Below are 18,787 nucleotides of genomic sequence, written 5' to 3' on the forward strand. Positions count from 1 at the left end.
ATGCTTTCTTTTGTAATCTAAAAGAAAATGCACAGTACTAATCTACCTTTGTATTTTAATCTATTTGTTTTAATAAATATTCAGAAATTCATTTTTTCCGCTTCCATCACGCTGTCCATTGCTCCCACTCAGTGTAATCTTATTAGACAACAGGAATTTGATTCCTATTTTCTCCAATTAGCATCCATTCATCCAAGTAAATTCTTATGGCCAGCATCCAGTCTTTTAACTACCATTCCCACTGTCACAACAGAACATGACAAGGAGACTGTTGCACAGAAAGTAACTGCAGGAAAATAGGCACCTTAACCTCATCATCTCAAATCAAGTAGGAGAGATCCTTTATGCAACTCAGTACATTTACATGGGATGAGAGAATAAGTTGGCATGAACTTTGTCCCATGACTCGTAGAAGTGCTTTTTGCTGTGAGTGCACTTCTCCAAACAGCCTGACAGAGGAAAAGCCTTCACCACCAGCACAGAAGAAATGTCTGATAGAAAACGGAAGCAACAGGAGGGGAATGGTGGAGGGGGTATGCATGCAGTCAAGATTCTGCGGAAGGTAAGAAAAGATTTTCTGTGTTGCAGAGGTGGGGGTTTGTCATCTGGTGTAGGAGTAATTGAACTCTGGCCAAGCTATTAAAGACAGTTGTTGTATAACTGCATTTCTTTTGTAAACATCTACTTAGAAATGTTAGAAATAAAAAAATGAAAATGTACATGCCATAGGTAAGTTTTAAACAGCATGAAATTCTGGCAAAGTGCAGGAGTCAGCAACTAAAAGAGCAAATGTGGTTAAAGTTTAACATTCATTAGAAAATTGTCGTCAAAAATTTCCTAACCTTTTCTGTACTTGCAATGCTTTCAACAACTATCTGAGCTTTCTAGGATTTGAAAGCTCTCTTGCCCTCAGTTTTTATACAATTTCTCATGGACAGGGAATTTAAGGTTTGTCTAAAAGAATGCTTCACAAAATGCCGTGTTCCATAAAATAACACCAAATTCCAGCAGGCAGATTTTTACGTGGCACTATCTAAAGGTCTAGCTGATGTCATGAATTGCAAGAGCAAAGCTCAGTGAGTTAGGTATCTCCGAATCTTGTTGACTCAATAGCAATATTTTTTATGTATTGTGTATGAGGTGCTAAGCAATTATAATGTTGTTTGTGTGTTATCTGCTGCAGCTAGGGAAAGTTCTTGTACTGCTGCTGGTTTTTGATGGGGGGATCATATTCCAATCTGCAAGTTTAGACTTACAATTTAGAACTACCAGTTTATTAATTTATCAGTGATTAAACCTGAGGGCATTATTAGCAGTTTCTTTTGTGCTACTAAATTTTGGTCAAAAATTTGCAATTATTTATTTACACAGAGCTATTCAACATCTTACTGCATTTTCAAAAATAACTGTAATCTTCAGATGAAGTAGGTTTAGAAGGAGGGAGTTGAGAAGTGTGCAGACATAGTTTTCATTTTAAGATCGTCATTCTGTCCTTCATTTATATATTAATTTCATTTGGTATTATTTAATACCAAAATTGAAGACAATGTAATTTTAAGTATAAAAAGATAGCACAGATCATTTTTCAAAGTGTGATAGAGTCTTGTTACTTAGTGTGACCTGATATGTTAATTAAATTTGAGCTACTGAATGGTGGCCATGGACGTTTATTGGCAAATAATGTCCTTGACATCACTGTGTACCAGCCTCTAGTTGCTGCCCTTGGGCTATTTCATCAAACACCTCCATCTCCACCCTGCAGATTAGTGTTGAAATATGCAAAGTTAAACCTGATGCATATCTTTTTAATATCTAGAAAGTAATACTAATGTTTTTCAGCCCTCAAACCTTACTGTTAGATACCATATTCCTTTTAAACCTGCAGAAAGATTCTTTGTTCCCCCATCCCCATGAGCCCAACGTGGGAGAGCTCTGAATACAGGTAATGACTGAAATTCAATCAGTCTTCACTCCCCATTATAACATTTAAGTTTTGTTCTTGTCCTGCCATAGTTTTAGTAGGGATTGTACTGTTAGAAAAATTAGGTTTAGATTGCAAGATTTTCTCATCTCCTGTTCTTTGTTTCTCCAACCCCAGTTACCTCACCCCATCCATTGCTCACCCCCAATCCAAATAATGGGTTAAGAAAAGAAAATTCCATATTATTACATATGTTATAATAACATATTTAAATATGTCCTTTGTATTATGTTTAGTATATTTTCATGCCTTCCTAAACAACCTGATTTAAATGCCTCCATGTTTCTTTTAAATCTGGGCCTACGCTTGATCATTCTGGCCCAGAGTCCTGTTGCTCTGAGCTGAATTTGGATTGTGCTTTGTGTATAAGTAAAGTGTATCTAATTTCGTACAATAGATCAATCAATCAGTCAGTTGTACTGAAGAAGTTTTTCTCATTAGCTCCTAACAATTTATGCTAATTTCATTTAAAAATTATTTTGAAGTAAAGCATGTTTCATAAGTTCTACTCTAGTCAAGTTTATTTGAGTATGTGTGGGGTTTTTTTGTGTTGTTTGCTTCCAAGGACAATGCAAAATAGGAGAGTGTGCAGGAGGCGGGAGATTTAGCAGGGATATACTGAAGCTTGGTTCCCCTGTTTCCGTTTCCTGGAGATCCTGCCAAATGTAATGAGAACTTTTCCAGCAGTCAGACAGAAAGGTACCTGGGGAACAAAACGTGGCTGAGTTGGGCATGAGAAGAGAAAGGGAGGGTAAATTAGGAAGTCAGAGAAACAGTCAGATGGCTACGGTGAAGAGATGAGTTGGACATCAAGGATCCCACCTCAGTGGATTTGGGTTGGTTGGATTGGGTTGTCCATTCTTAATTTTTTTTTCTCTCTATTCAGCAGCTAACTCTAATTTCTAAAGCTACACCATGAAGAGAGGAGACTTTGCAGAAATGGATAGAAGCAGATATAGATAAAAGTGGAGACCATGTTTGGGGAATATCACCTTTGGTTGCTGGTGCTAAATGTATTTGTCTTTGCACATCAAGCCAAATACTAAATAGGTGAGTGTAATTAACAGCCAAAACTATTACATGCATTTAGCACCAGCAACCAAAGATGATCTCCATAGTTTTTTATCCTCATTATAATTTGATTCTTTCAAATTAAATTAAATTTCGAAGGCCAGAATAATTTTTCTGGAGGAAATGGAAAGGAAGTTGGGAGAGTGAAGAAGGGCAATGGATTGGGTGGGGTGATGTACTGTGGAGTTGGGTGGAAGGATACCAGTTTGATAGGTCAAAGAAAGTGAGACTTGCATTCATATAATATATTTAAGAACACTCCAAAGTCCATTAAAACCTATGAAACTTTTTGAAGTTTGGTCACTTTTGCAACAGCCAAGTTCACAAGCCGCAATCTGATAGTGACCAAGCAGTGGAGATCTTACTGTATAAAAATTGAATTTTTTCAAAATAATACCATCGTTCTTTAAGGTGCTGCTAAGAGATCAGATAAATTCTCGGATTAATATCTCATCCAAAGCTCAGCCCTTTGGAGAGTTCATTGATTCCTTGTAGCTCACTGGAGTGTCAAGCTGAACTGTTTCTGTTCTCGTCTCTGGAGAGGGACCTCAGCCCAGAATCACCCAGGTTATTCCATCAACGAATTCAACAATTCTCCCAATGTTTATTTCATTGGCATATTGACGGCAAGTGAGGTAGTGGTTGGAAGTGATGAGATTGTGAGAAAGTCAAGTTCGAGGAACATTTTGTGACAATGAGATGGGATAGCATGGGGGTCAGAATGGGAAGGGAGCTGTCACAACCAGCACCACGGATATCACCTGCAGCCTTGGGTACAGTCCTTCACTCCACATCATATTACCCTCCTTCCACTTGTAGGCAAGAGGAAAGAAGACAACAGACAGAGAACCAAACAAGAACAGGAAGAACATGGGAGAGTTGGGTTTCAAGAGGTGTAAGAGAAATGAGCATTTAGAATGGTAGAGATGAGACGAAGAAATGGAAAGGACATGGAATTAATTAAGATGAGAGGCCATAATTCCCTAATTCATATATCAAATACCATGAGGGAATGATGAATCATATTACACAAAAGTCTGAAAGGAAATACAAATTTATTTAGAATTTCCAGGAACTAATCTAAAAGGCATCACAATTATCCAGGTGTTCCCATTTTTCTTTACCTTATCCACTTACTCACCATGATCAATACAGTGGGAGATCAACTAGCATTTATATAAAAAGTGACGGACTACGTTGAATTAGCCCAGTTCTCCCAATGGAATTGCCTCCTCCCATATGGCTGTGTCTATACTTGCCTGGTCCAGACGTGAAAGGCTCATTTTGCAAGCCTGAAGCAACTCTGCCATAGGCAGACCATCTGGCGATGCATTGAGGAGGCTTTGCCCCTTATATGTCTCTGACATTTAAAATTGAAGGTAATGATTTTTGGAAATCATCTACATAATCAAAATGTATACATGACTAAAAATACATGAGAAGGGCATATAAATGATTAAAACTATTTAACTAAACCAGTACATTTCTTTTTTTTAGAAAAGAGCTTGCCTTCCCTCTTGCTTAATTTCTGCAGCCCTACAATCACAAATGAAATCAGAGGTTTTTTAGCTCCTGTGCCAGATCTAACCTGATGTAGGGTCTGGGAGGCAATTTGCAAGCCAGGGAATCTCAGTGAGATTAGGCTTTGCTGCTGGTTTCTGGGGTCAAAACCCCATCACGATGTTGCAGTGTGGAACCTCAGCAACTGCCACCAGAGGCCCAGATGATTCACACTGCCTGCTGCACCTCAGGGTAAAGCTGTGGAATCCAGTACGACACTTTGATCTATCCCATTCAGTAGTAAAGTGTTAGCGCACCCATGGAAGTCGCATGGGAAGGCATGTACCGAAGGATGTGGGGGCCAGAACAAGCATGATCCAACCCAGTTTTTTTTTCTACACTGTTTCATTACTTAACAATTTTAAAGCTTCCTTTAAAACATGTTAGCCCCTTAATTCTAAGCCATTCCAGTTTATTGACACGTATTCAACACTGGTATTCCTTCTTACAGCCTCCTTGTGAATCTTTGCTCCCCCTTGTCTACTACCTCAACAGCCTTCCAGCTGTGGTCTTGTTGTTTTGCCTGAGCTTCAATGGAATCTATTTCAATGAAACACACTATGATGCTGGAGGAATCTATTTCAAGCCTGTTTTTTTTCATTCTGCCTTCCTAACTTAGCTTACTTTGATAATCTTATCCCGTTCCTTCCTCCTGCGCAAGAATCCATTTGATGTGATTGTGTAACCACCTTCAATCAACTGGATCTGTAACAAAAAAACCTCACAAAAGGCTTTCTGTGCCATTGAAGAGCTGAGTGAGCAGTCTTGCATGTGTTGTCAGATGAATTCTGTTACGGGTGGAAAATGGCAGCGAATAAAGAAACAAAGAGGAACAATTAGTGGCTTTAAGAAAGGAAGCAGCTCCATCTCACAGCAGTTCTATTAAGGGTGGAGAGAGGAGCGTGCCTAGATTGTTTTCCTCAGAGCAGAGAAGGTTAAAGAATGATTAAAAACTATGAAGAGTTTTGATTAAGTATGTCAGGAAATCTCTTTCTATTGGAGAGTGCCTCTATGACCAGAGGATGGAGGTTTAAGATAATTATAAAAAGAGTCACGGGGAGAGGAAGAGAAAAATTCACACAGTGAGTTGCTAAGATCTGAACTGCTCAGCTTGAAGTGCAGGTGGAAACAGATTTGGTAATAATTTCCAAAAGGAACTGGGTGTCAGATAAATGTGCAAAGGTACAGAGAAAGAACAGAGAGGGATACTAGTTGGATTGCTGTTGAACGCCCCAGCCCAGGCATGATAGCCAAGTAGTCTCCTTTAATGCTATCAGATTCTGATCAATGTGATACATCCTTACCCTTTCCTGGCATAAGCTGGGAAAGGAAATGGGGGAAATGGTCTAATGGGAGCCAGAGAAGAGTGAGCTGTAATGTGAGCTTAACAAATGCCCAGATTTTGCTGAGAAACTCCACTTGCCACTCGTGTTCCTCGTTGTCCTAAACCCCTCCCCATTCCAGATCTATATTGCCAATGTTGCAGGCTGAGATGATGATGGGGGTGATCAGTAAGGCCCCTGTGCATTGTTTGGGCCTTATTCAAGTTCTGTGCACATCCAGAACAAACCCCATCCACAACACGTTCGAAAACATTTCAAAGCTATCACAAATGAAATATGTACGTGCTTCAAAAAATGCAACTTATCTTAATTTTACCTTCGCTCCCTATGGTCCCACAATCCCCATTCAAGTGCATGAGGTGACCCTGTACCAGGTTTTACTCAGCACAGAATCTGAGGACAGATTCTTTTGCATAGGTGCTGGGGAATTCCAGCAAGCTCTGTAAGGAGTCAGTGCATTCACATCAGACTTCTGCACTTGGGCATGGCCATGTAGTTAATGCTGCAGTGCTTTGTGGAACTACCAAGAAAAGCCAATAAAATCCAGTCCAATGTAATTATAAAACACAGGATTCAAAAAAAAGCATGGGATTAGATGAGACTTTCATCAACCCTGTTCATTTTGCAGACTATGCAATTCATTTTATCACCAACCACAGCCAACCATGTCTAATTTACAAAGTTTTTACCTGCCCTCAAAAGGAAATTGTGAAAATCTTCCAAGTACCAAAATTTAGTTGTTCACCTTGCATCTTTGATGTATGATCTTTAAAAAAAAATGCATGCTTAAATTAAGCTTTTGTGTTGTTGTCTATACCATTCTTTCATAGCCAGTGATATCCAGGTTAATTGTTAATATTTGAAGGGAAAAGGAGAGAAAATAAATATAACATTATTTAATGTAACGAAAGCCATATGGACCAAAGGTTCAAACTTTTATCCCTAATTTTAACTGAGGCAGTAACTGTAGTGCCTCATTTCATCTCGGCAATCCTGGAGAGGAAAGGGAAAAAGTCAAGCCAATTTCCCCAGCCCTATTTATTCCATGAATCCAGAGGCAAAATGTGGATTCATGGATTTTGAGAGAGAGCAGGATCAGAACTGTCTTTGATTCCCTCTTTGGTCACACAGCCTTTTGATGCTCACTTTCTAAGTTCACATGCAAATTTAGAATTTCTCCGAAGCTCCTAATGCCCCACTATCATAATTCCACAGCAGAAACATTTGTTTACTAATCTTAATTTTTAAAAAAAGAGATGGAGAGAAAAGGGAACTTTGGTGGACTGTCAAGTATTGGGCACTCAGTGGTGAGAGTTTGCTGTGTAATTGGGAAGCTTTGAGCTATCAATGAATCAAGCTTTGTTAAGTTAATTAAAACGGATTGTTTTACGAGTTTCTATGTGGGTGTAACTTGGTTTTGACTCGGAAGGCTATTTTTCAATTAATTATAACATCAGCTGATTGTGGGGGTAGATAACGCAGCCTCTCTGTGTGGGCAGTATATGCAATCCACTTCAACTCCACCCACAGAGTAAACGTGAAACAATTTGTACAAATTAGTCACCTAATTTCAACATTTTTACCAATTTATTGAGTTTGGAAACACTAGCCTATTTGTTACATTTCTTTTCACAATTTGCAAACTCGTTCTAAAATGTTGCTATTGTTAGTTGAACCTGTGATGTGGTGAAAACGTATCTCTCATTTTTTCACAATGTCGATAAAATACACATTCCAAGAAACTTCCATATCAGGTGGTTTATCTGAAGGAAGGTAAGAGAAAGAAAACCATTGACTTAGAGATGAGTTCATCAAACTTGTTGAGAGGAAATTACTGAAGTCTTTAATTGGGGAATGAATATCCGAACAGATTGAAATTTTCAGCTGCTCAGAGAGACCTAGTGTGGATATGTAAAGGCTGCGTGATACTGGTTGGACCTGATTGAATTTTTTAGAGGTGGTGGAAATATTACTCAGTGGAATTTTTATGCATGTCATTTCTGTAGATTTGCAGAAGGTGTCTGATTAAGTCCCTCACAGGAGACTGTTAAGTAAAATTGATGCTCATGGAACTGCAATCAAATTATTGATTTGGTTGGCAATTTGCCTGGGCATCAAGAGACAGAGAGGAGGGATAATGGTCGTGTATCCTATAAGAATCTGTGTTGGGACCAGAGCTATTCACAGTTTTTATAAACAGCTTAAATGATGGGATAGAAAGTCAGGTATTCATATTTTCCAATCACACAATGGATGGCAATATAAAAGATGTAACCAAAAATATTGGATTACAAAGCGATGTTGAGGTTTTTTTTTCCATTCTCTTAATCTATGACACGTCCATTTCATTGATGCCAAACGTGAGTCATCCATGAAAATTAAACAAAGGCAAGATAGAATACTTTCTAAAGCTAGAGGGAGAGTGTCCAAAGGGATCTATTAATGGCCCATCAACAATGCTCATTAAAATGTTATCCATAAATGCAGAATATTATGAAGCACAAAGAATGCTGATGTAAATATTTAAGGGACTGAGTACAAGGGGATATAAGTTATTCTACAGAAATGTTCAAGAATTCTTTATTTGTCATTGTACTGTTGCAACAACAACACAACGGATTACGATGGCACTCCCTTACCTAATAAAAACCAAAACAGTAAATTAATAAGAGCAATTATAACTATAAAATAAAACAAACATACTTACACAAATATAAAGTATATAAAAAAAAGAAGGCATTGTGCAAATGAACCATGATAATAATGTCTTGTGAGTGTTGAGTGAGAAGACTGTCGTCTTGTAAGCTTCAGCCGCATTGCACCATACTGCCCACTGGTGATAAAGGTTTACGGTTGGAAGTGGATCACTTCCCATATCTCAGGAGCTACCTCTCAGTGATGGCAGATGTTGATGGTGAAATTCACCACTGCCTTCAGTGCACCAGCATAGCCTCTGGTCAATTGAAGATGAAGACCTTAGACCTGGAACAAAGCTCATGAATCCTGGGCAGCAGTGACCCTGGCCTTCCTATATGCTTCTGAGACTTGGACTACCTACAGCAGGCAACTCCAGAAACTAGAAAAATATCACCAACGTTGTCTCCACTAAATCCTCAATTCACTGGAAGAGCAAGTGAATCAATGTCAGTGTCCTGTCCCAGGGTAACATCCCCCAGTTGGCTACACTGGGCTGGCCGCATGCCTAACAACAGACCCCTGAACACGCACACTCAATTTCAAGCCCTAGTTTGTGAAGAAATTACCTGGCTGACAGATGAAGATTCAAGGATGTGCTCAAAACCATTTTGAAGAAATGTACCAAGTCCCCCTGCCTCCTGGGAATCTCTGGCCCATGACTATCCCAAGTGGAGGAGGAGCACTCAGGATGGCATTGAGAAACTTGCCGTGCACTGGGAGCGCACAGAGGTCCTGTGTAAACAGGAGGAGGAATGCACCACCTCAAAACTACAAGCCCACCCACACCATCAAGACACTACCTGCCCCATCTGTGGGAGAGTTTTCAGTTCCCATATTGGCCTCATTAGTCTCTTCAGAACCCACAAAACTAGAGTGGAAGTAAGTCATCCTCAATCCTGAGGAACTGACTAGGAAGAAGAAGAACAGATATAGGATGCCCTGGTTGGACAACTCCTGGACTATTATGAGCATTCAAGGGAATATGGTCCTAATTTTAGTAGAATAATACTTGAAATCTAAGGATTAAAATAAGAGAAGTGATTACACAAGCTAAGGTTATAGTCCTAGAATTTATAAGATTTAGGAATGATTTAATCAAAGTTTTTAAAATATTAAAGGGAACTGTTAAGGAAGATAGATAAACTATTCTGCTCTTTCGGATCATGTCCAAAACTCAGTGCCAGGCATTTCCTGACTCAGAGTGTGGTAGAAGCATGGAGCCATGTTCCACAAACAGCAATTGATACTGCACCAATTGTTAAGTTAACATTTGAAATCGATAAATTTTGTTAACCAAAGCTTATTGAGAGACACGGAAGAGTTGGGTAAATGGAGGTAGATTGCAGATTAACCTTGATTTCATCAGATGGCACAAAAAATAAATAGTCAACCCCTATGAATCTGTCACTGAATTTAGAAGAAATCTTTAGTAAAAACCTTCATTTATTTGCTTACAATTTGACAGTCAGTATCATTGCATCCATGAACCATATATTAAAAAAATAAGACCACAAAAAATTGTTGGATGAAGTAAATTTCTTCCATGTGATGTCAAGGTAATGACCCTCTTCTTCAGAATCATGTGATATTGATTCCTGGAATGAGGACATTGTCGAATGAGGTGAGGTTAAGCGGACTAGCCCTACACTCTCTGGAGTTTAGAATGAGAGGTAATCTCATTATGTAAACAAAATTTTACAGGGTTTGACATAGTAGGTGCAAGGATGATGTTTCCCCTAGTTGGGGTGTCCAGAACCAGGGGTAGACTATGGTAAAACAACAGGATGAAAGGTAATAGATACCCTAACTGAAAACATTGTAAAAATGCAAACACGGTTCAATTATAGGATGCAGTTCTGTTTGAAGATGTATCAGACACAATGAAAAAAGAGTGACAAGAATAAAAAGACAGCCCACTTAGTTGCAATCTAGGCATTGAATTGGTTAAGGAGGAAGTCATATCCAGGCCAGTGGAGAAGTATCTCTTGTTAAAACCTGGAAAATGGTGTCAAAGCTGGGACGAATTAAGGAAATAGTCATACAGATCATGTCAGACAAAGTCTCTGATTCCTCTAATACTATCTCTGATTATATATTGTTGCTCCAGAAAACACCCATTCAAGAGAGGAATAATGATGTAGTGTGAGGGTGGGTGAGAATGAATCTAAACCCCCCCCCCCCGCCCCGCCCCCCAAAGTCTCATGCATCAGGTCAAACATAGGGGGAAAAAAAAGCTATTGCTGATTATCACCTTCCACCCTCCCTCAGCTGATGAATCAACACTCTTCCAAGTTAAAATTTGGAAGAAACACTGAAAAGGCAAAGGGGCAGAGTCGGGAATGGGCAGGTCACTATTACCTGCGGGATGGCATAGGCTCCAGAATTTGTTCCATCAGCACCGTCTCAGTGTGACAAGGAACAGACAATAAATAAGGCCTTGCCAGCATCACCCACATCCTGGAAATATTTAATCCCATAGTACATGTAACAGAAGGAATGATATTAAATGTTTCATGATTTAAATATATGATAATGGAAGAAATAAAAATCTACTGCATTGTGCACAGAGTGAGATTGTTTTATTTAGTAGGAACAGCTCATATTTGCATATAAGTGATCAATGTCATCTCCGGCTTTTATCATTATGATCACCATCAAAGACGCTTAATGTTATTTTTTAACTGTAGTACGTTTCACCAATAGTGACACCAACATGGTTAAATCGGCTATTCTTTCCAAATTTCTCCATGAGCCAAATACACTGATCTGGTTCAATGATTACGCAAAGCCCAGAACTCTGTTTCCCTGAAATTGTGTTGTGACTCCCCCGCCTGCCTTCCCCTTTGGATCAGGCTGAGATCATCCCTGTCTGCAGCACAGCACAGCACAGCACAGCACAAAAATTATGTGGCTTGCCTTGCTCTCATCTCAGTCATGGAAACAGCCAACCAGTGCACGTTATGTAAATTAATGTGCTTTGCGAGGTGGTAACAAACCTACAGCTGAATGGTTGTCATGGCAACAGCTGAAGGTCCTGCCTTTTAGCTTATATGAGGGAATAATGTTCACATTTCCTGGGGTGGTGGTGGTGGAGCGCAGAGAGGATGGGGCTGGTCTGGTGGTGCTGGGTGCGGTGGTGAGAACTAAAATTTAAATAACATGGGGAAGATAAACTGATAGGCAATAAAGTGTTCAGTCGAGTTTGGTCGTGGAGGCAGCAGCTTTTCCTCAGTCATGCCAGTTCTTAAATTTGATGCTGAGTCACGAGAAGGTATCCCAAAATCCTCCTGTTATAAGCTTCCATCAAAGACTATGGAGGAAATAGAACACACCTGCCCTCAGCCTCATACGGTGAGTCAAATAATTGATATGTATGATTATATTAATCTGGGTGGTTAAGTGCTTATTTGCTGTTCAGTATTATCGAGGGAAAAGGACCAGTGACAGCATGATCCTTCAAGGGGTTTTCAAACAATAGTTCAGTTTGTTGTGACCCTTATTGTGCATTTAATGTGGCTGTTAAACGAACCAGCTTTATTTTCAGTATGCCTAACTGCTCTGGGAGACAGCATTCCAAGGCGTTCCTACATCAAGATATGTCTGGGAAGGGAGAAAACATGATGTACAAGGTGATGCTTCGGGGTTTCAAAACGCAAACGTTTGCAGTATAATGAAGAGCTTCTTTATTCACTTTAATAACTGATTCTTCTTTGCAGCCTGCAGAGTATAAACTTAATAACATTAACAATTGCTTTTGATGTACATGTCACATTAAGTTTGTGGTGCAAAGCGTGACAAATGTGGAATAGTTTAATATTAACTAATATCTCAAATTTTCATGCAAAATGGAAACTATCATTTCATCATGGATTAAACATGTTGCCATCAGAATGGAAGCATTAAAAATAAGCTGCATGACTTCATCAAGATGAGGCTGTTACTCAGCTGATTCTGCACAGAATTAGTAATTAATAATTTGTAAAAAAAAACGAATAGGTCTTAACGATGGCAGCATCATTTTACATTTTTAGTCTGTGCATGTTGGTGTGAACACTGATAATCAAGATCCTGGGAGTTAACTGAAGAAAGAACAGAAGTATCTGTTGATGAAGAATAATATGTAGAGGTGATTAAATCACCTGCTCACAACAGCCAATCAATGACAACCCAGAAGCGACAAAATGTCGCTCTTTTTGGGTGCTGTGATTAACAAATCAAATCCATAGAGGAACCAAAGCAGTTGAATACATTTCTGGAGGGAACGGCATATGACACCATTTTACTGAGGATGCACTAACATCTGCTAGAAGTACCCAGAACAGACAGATTATATCATTAATCATCGTGCATCTGTCATCTGGTGTCAGTGCTACCATTTTGGAGCTTAACACTCCAACTAATGTCTTCTCTTAACGATGCTCAGTTGAACAGAAGTCCAGCAACAGGATCAACCCGGTCATCTGCTTACCCACTCCACACAGATTGTTCAGAGGGACTATTGACTTACAACAGTTACATGATGATTGATTTCTAAAGACTGTTGCTGTGATTATCTAAGTGGCTGTTTCAAGACTTCTTTGAAGTTGCTATTGTCCATTTGAAGTGGTGTGACTGATACTGAAGGATCCCTATTGAGTGGGTATTTGCCAATATTCTATCAAGGTTGTATCTGGAAATTAGGAGAAACCTATAGAAATTCCAAACATTTTGCATTAGGACTTAGTGTCTTGAGTACTGGAGTAGGTTTGAAGTCTTTGTATGGGATTTACATTTTGGTGCAAATGTAATCTGTGTTGCTCAGTGTTGTGTTTAGTGTATTTGCCATCAGCTCCAAAATATTGGCTATCCCAGGCCTCAAGGACAAAGTTCCAGCCTCCGTTAAGCTGGTGAGAAAATAAGTAAAGAGGAAGACCACATATCCTAATGCATGTCCTTTTACGTTAAACAAAACACTGGTCCACTCCCAAACACACTATCCTCTATCGAATCTGGTCAGGATATATATAAAGATACCAAAAATTCATGAAGGTTATAAGCACTAGGACGTAACTATTGGGGTCATTTGTCATTGAGCACAGATGACTTTTGGGATTGGTGGTACTCCTTCCTTTATACCAAGGTCAGAAGCCTCTCCCAGGCGGATACATCCAACATTTCTTTCTTGCCAAAGGAGCTTGCAAAATGCACCACCAGTTGCTGGTCTGAGATTGGGCCTGTTGCCCAGAAAATATACAGTATTGTGCCCCTGCCCACCCCACCCCACAAACCACCCAATTCTTTTCCATCAATCTTTTAAAAAAAATTAATGATTCTCTTTATTTCAACAATATTTTTACAAACCATTGCTAGACCGTGTTTTAACACTCCTTTTTGTTTTTTAATGATTGGATTGCAGCATTTCTCATGATCCTCTTTTATGTCACTAGTTTAGCTATATACTGCATTTTCAATTTCTTCAGTATCATTTGTTCACTGGAACCAGAACCCCAAACTTGCCCCGATTTTACAGACTATAATGTCTCTGACCTACTTAGATATGTTGCTTCACTGACTCATAAGTTGACCTTTCCTTAAATTTATCAAGACCAACTCCCTTTTATTACTCTATAATTTGTGATTCTCCGAAGAATCAACTCTGTTCTCAATTCTCTTTTATGCCTTTCATTACCTTAACCTTAAAATTTAAGGTTATGAGTACACATTGCATGAACAGAGATACATCTTGGGTTAAGATGGAATTGTATTTTACTAGTTATAAACTACTCAGGAAAGTATGAGTACAGAGGAAAGGTGAAGAATTAAAAATACAGAACAGGCATATTTTTGGTGAAAAGGTCGGGTAAAAGCAAGAAGTAAGACCATGCACTACCAACCTGCTCTGTGCAGCAGCCTACTCTCTGATTATGTCTGGCACCAATTCCCAATGAAAATTCAGGAGCCAAATGTCCTTGATGCTCATACCTAGAAGGTACAACCTCAACAGAAAAGAATGTAAGATCTCCACTTTCCAAGTCCAACACTAAAATATATAAGACCCTCTTAATAAAAATTTCCTGTCACATCCCCGACCTCTTTCCTTGAAGACTGAAAAATTTAAATACTTACAAGGAGTCGTGAACTGAAGGGCTATAAACATCGGAAAAGACAGAACAGGCTGAAGCACATTTTTTTAAGTAGAAGTCTGCAAAATGGTCTATTTAATCCTGAAGGCATTTGATGTTAAAGATGTAGAGATTATGGGAGTACAAAATAAATATTAGATTGAATAAGGAACTTGGGATAAATATCGACTTGAATCATTGAAGTGAAAAGTACTGTATATTTTAAGGGGTAATAAAATAAGCAAGTGAGAGTGCAAAGTATGGAAGGATATGTTGCCAGGGTAAATTGAAGTAAGGTATCAGGAAGTTTGAGTGGAGTTGAACACAGAATCTTCCATGAACCAACACAATTGGGCAGTGTTTGAAACATAATTTTAAATAGAGTTGCCTTTAGAAATCTTCAGATATTTTCGACTCAATGCAATTTGATTAACGTGACTGAAGTTGGGTTTGCCACAAAAAAATAAGCGTCTTTAATCCACCACCTGTTAATAACTCAACCTTAACTTGGTACAGGTGAGTTTTAAAAAAAATGATATAGTCCATTGTAATATATGTTGACACATAGTAGCAAAGTAAAGAGAAATGTATCTGCTCATTAGTGTTCCAATAGTGTAATATTCAAAGCCTGCTGAAAAACATCCCAATAAGCACAAACAGTCGAAACTCAGAAGAGGGGTTAATTTATCTGAGACATGTCCAGCTGTAGGGCCTGTCAGTCCTCCTCGAGCAGCTGGAGCTGAGGATGGACTCGCTGTGGAGCATCCAGGATGTAGTCGACAGTATGGTGAGTGAGCTGGTCTTTCTGCAGGTTCAGAGATGCGTGACAAACGGGTAGTGCAGGAGTCTCCTGTGGTTATTCCCCTCTCTAACAAGTGTACTGTGTTGGATACTGTTGGGAGAGAATTGCCTCCCAGCGCAGAACTGCAGCAACAGCCCAGTTTGTGGCCCCACGGTGGGGGTTACTGTATGGAAGTGGGGGTGGGGGGGGGGAGGAACAAGATTGGGAGAGGGATAGTGGTAGCCGATTCTATTGTAAAAGGGTCAGATGGCTTCTGTGGCTGCAAAAGAGACTCCAGGTTGGGATGTTGCCTCCCTGATGCTGGGGTCAAGGATGTCGTGGAGTGGCCGCAGGACATTCTGAAAGGGGAGGGTGAACGGCCAACGGTTGTGGTATGTGTAGGTACCAAAAAGTAGGAGGGGGGATGAGGTCCTGCAACATGAGTTTCGGGAGCTAGGATGTCATTTATCGAGCAAGACCTCAAATTTTGTCATCTCTGGATTGCTTCCAGTGCCACAAACTGGTAAGTATTGGAATAGAAGGATAGGTCAGATGAATGTGTGCCTGAAGGGATGGTGCAGGAGGATGGGCTTTAGGTTCCTGGATCATTGGGACCTTTTCTGGGGAAGGTGTGACCTGTAGAGATGGGACAGGTTGCACCTTAACCAGAGTGTGGCTAACCTTGCTGGGAGGTTTGCTAGTGCTGTTGGGGAAAGTTGGCAGGGGAATAGGGCTCGGTAGTTGTCCAGATGGAAAGGTACAATCACCTAGAGGAGAAAGAGTAAATCTAGCAGGAACAAGCAAGTGCGCATCAAGGTAATTCAAAGCTAAATTGCATCTATTTTAATGCAAGGAGTACAATTGGTAAGGTACTTGAACTCAAAGTTGCAATCAATATGGAAGTCTATGATGTTGTTGCCATCACTTAGATGTGATTGAAGGGCACAGTATCCAACTCTATATCTCATGGTACAGAATTTTTAGGAGAGACAGAGGGGTGAGTAAAAGCAGAGGAGGTATAACATTGTTAGAACATATCCTGGTGGGAATATTTAATTTAGCTGTTGAGGAGGGTTTAAACTAATCTGGCAGGGGGATGGAAACCAGGATGTTAGGAAACAGGATGTTAGGATAGAGAAAGAGGTATATAGGAACAAGTCCAAGGTAGTGTGCAGTGAAGATGGTAAGAAGGACAGGCAGGTGAAAAGTCAGGATAATTTGCTGAACAATAGAAGTACAACAAAATCAGTAGCAGATACTGGCCTAAATGTACTATATTTAAATGCATGTAGCTTTAGGAATAAAGTGGATGACCTAGTGGCACAACTACAGATCAGTTATGAGGAAAGACCGATGAAGGTTGGTCTGTTCTCCCTGGAGTGGAGGAGGTTCAGAGGGGACATGATTGAGATATATAAAATTATGAGGGGTATAGATCGGTAGACTGCTGGAAACATTTCCCCATATTGGAGGTAGCATAAACTAGAGGTCATAGGTTTAAGGTGAAAGGGAAGAGATTATGAGGGCATTGGAGGGAGAGTTTCTTCACCCAGAGAATGGCAAGTACCTGAAATGCACTGCCTGAGAGAATGGTTGAAGCTGGGTCACCTGAGAAGTTTCAAAATGAGCACTTGAATGGCTTAGGCATAGTGGGCTATGGACCAAGTGATAGGAGATGGGATTGATGTGGAAGAGTACCACTGGTTGGCATGGATGAGTTGGACCAAATTGCCTTTTTCCATGTTGTATAATTCTATGTTTCTATTTTGTGGGTAGGACTTGCCTCTGGCATCATGTTTTTAAACAGGTAAAAAAAATGCAGAATTACTTGCATTGAACCTAATTTTGTTCAAATGTTATTTGTAAAATGTGTGCTAACTTCAGTTATTTTTTATTGAAACCAGTATGAGTGGTCTACAACTGATTCTGTAATCAAAATTGCTTAATTTAAATTATCTGTCTATTTGAATCAAAATTATGCAAGAAGTAACACCCATTGAAAACTTGGGCTTGATTCTAATTTCTTTATTTCAATTCCTGGTAAATTTAAATTTCCACCCAAAGTTGATCTCTGCCAGTGAATTCTACTGGAAACGAACTCACTCTGGATCAGACAGGCTAAGGTAAATGGCTGCAGTTCTCTGTTATCCATCTTTGCCTTGTAGGATTCGGCAAGTGCATTAACTGAAGAGATTGAGCCAGAGTTTGCTGAAAGAATAAACGTGTCTGTGTGTCATATACTATGACTAATGAATGGCTTGGCCAGCAAGTTTAGGAGAGGAAGAAACAGCAATGAATTGCAAATTGCCAGAAATTAATGATCAATTTGCTCTGCTCCGCCATTAGTTCTGCAAAAACAACATTTCCCCTTCAGTCTCCCCAGGCTTTTCATGAAAGTGCTGGATATGCAAATTAATTAAAAGTTATCTCGTAATTATCGATGTAAGAAGCCTTTAAAAGTCTGATAGCTACTTGTGATGGCCTATTAAACTCTCTTTCCCTGAAAGTAAATTATAATTGTAGAGTCTCATTTCTTCAGGTTGTGAATTATTTCAGCAGATTAAAAAAAGTCTTTTCTTTCTTTCTCTCTTCTTCTCTTTCTTTCCATCTTGTTACTTTGTATTCTGTATCTGATTTTACATCTGTTTTTAGTCCTTCCCCTGCTTATTCCTGAATCCTTTAATCTCATTGGTCACGATATCAAGCTTTTTTTTTGTTATTCACCATATTCCCGGATGCCCTTTGGTTGTCACTGTGCAACTACTAGCTGGAATTTCCAGTAAAAATTTTCCAACTTAATCTCACAATTATTTGCCCAACTAGTGGGGATGATGCAACATGTCCAGCAGCCTAATGCCGCCTTTCTTTATTATAGATCATATTCTTTAAAGACTTCCAGCCAACCAAATCCAGGTTCACATTTGAGGAAGCAAGCAATGTTAAGCACGTGACAGAATTTCAGATATCTTATTTCTTTATAAGCATGAGGACACTGTTAATTCCAGTGAAATTGGCTTTTTTATAACAAGCAAAGCCAAAGAAAATTGTTGGCTTTCTTCAATGGGAATTGTTCAAATTAGAAAATGCTAAAAGAGAATTTACATCGTGGTTTGCAATAATTAAACAAAGAAAGGGACAACAAATACTTCTCCTTGGGAATATCCATGGGAGTTTTCTCATGGGAGTTCAGCCAGAACTCCACATGGACAGGGTCAATGGCTTAAAAACTGTGGTTTGTAGCATTATTTGGGTT

At 39.4% G+C, this 18,787-nt stretch overlaps 1 protein-coding gene across 4 annotated transcripts in view; it reads left to right on the forward strand.

The window, feature by feature from the left end:
* The first annotated feature begins 200 nt into the window (after positions 1-200).
* Positions 201-18,787, forward strand: part of LOC127569050 (choline-phosphate cytidylyltransferase B) — a 70,696-nt gene continuing 52,109 nt past the window's right edge. For 3 of the 4 annotated variants that reach the window (XM_052013328.1, XM_052013327.1, XM_052013330.1), the window contains exon 1: positions 11,764-12,003. In XM_052013328.1, coding sequence (XP_051869288.1) covers positions 11,887-12,003 — 117 coding nt within the window. In that variant the 5' untranslated portion in view covers positions 11,764-11,886. Of the gene's footprint in view, positions 563-11,763; positions 12,004-18,787 lie in introns of those variants that run through there. The other variant, XM_052013329.1, reaches the window with a different exon arrangement.

The sequence above is a fragment of the Pristis pectinata genome, chromosome 4 (genome assembly GCF_009764475.1).
Source record: "Pristis pectinata isolate sPriPec2 chromosome 4, sPriPec2.1.pri, whole genome shotgun sequence".
In the NCBI taxonomy this organism is placed as follows: domain Eukaryota; kingdom Metazoa; phylum Chordata; class Chondrichthyes; order Rhinopristiformes; family Pristidae; genus Pristis; species Pristis pectinata.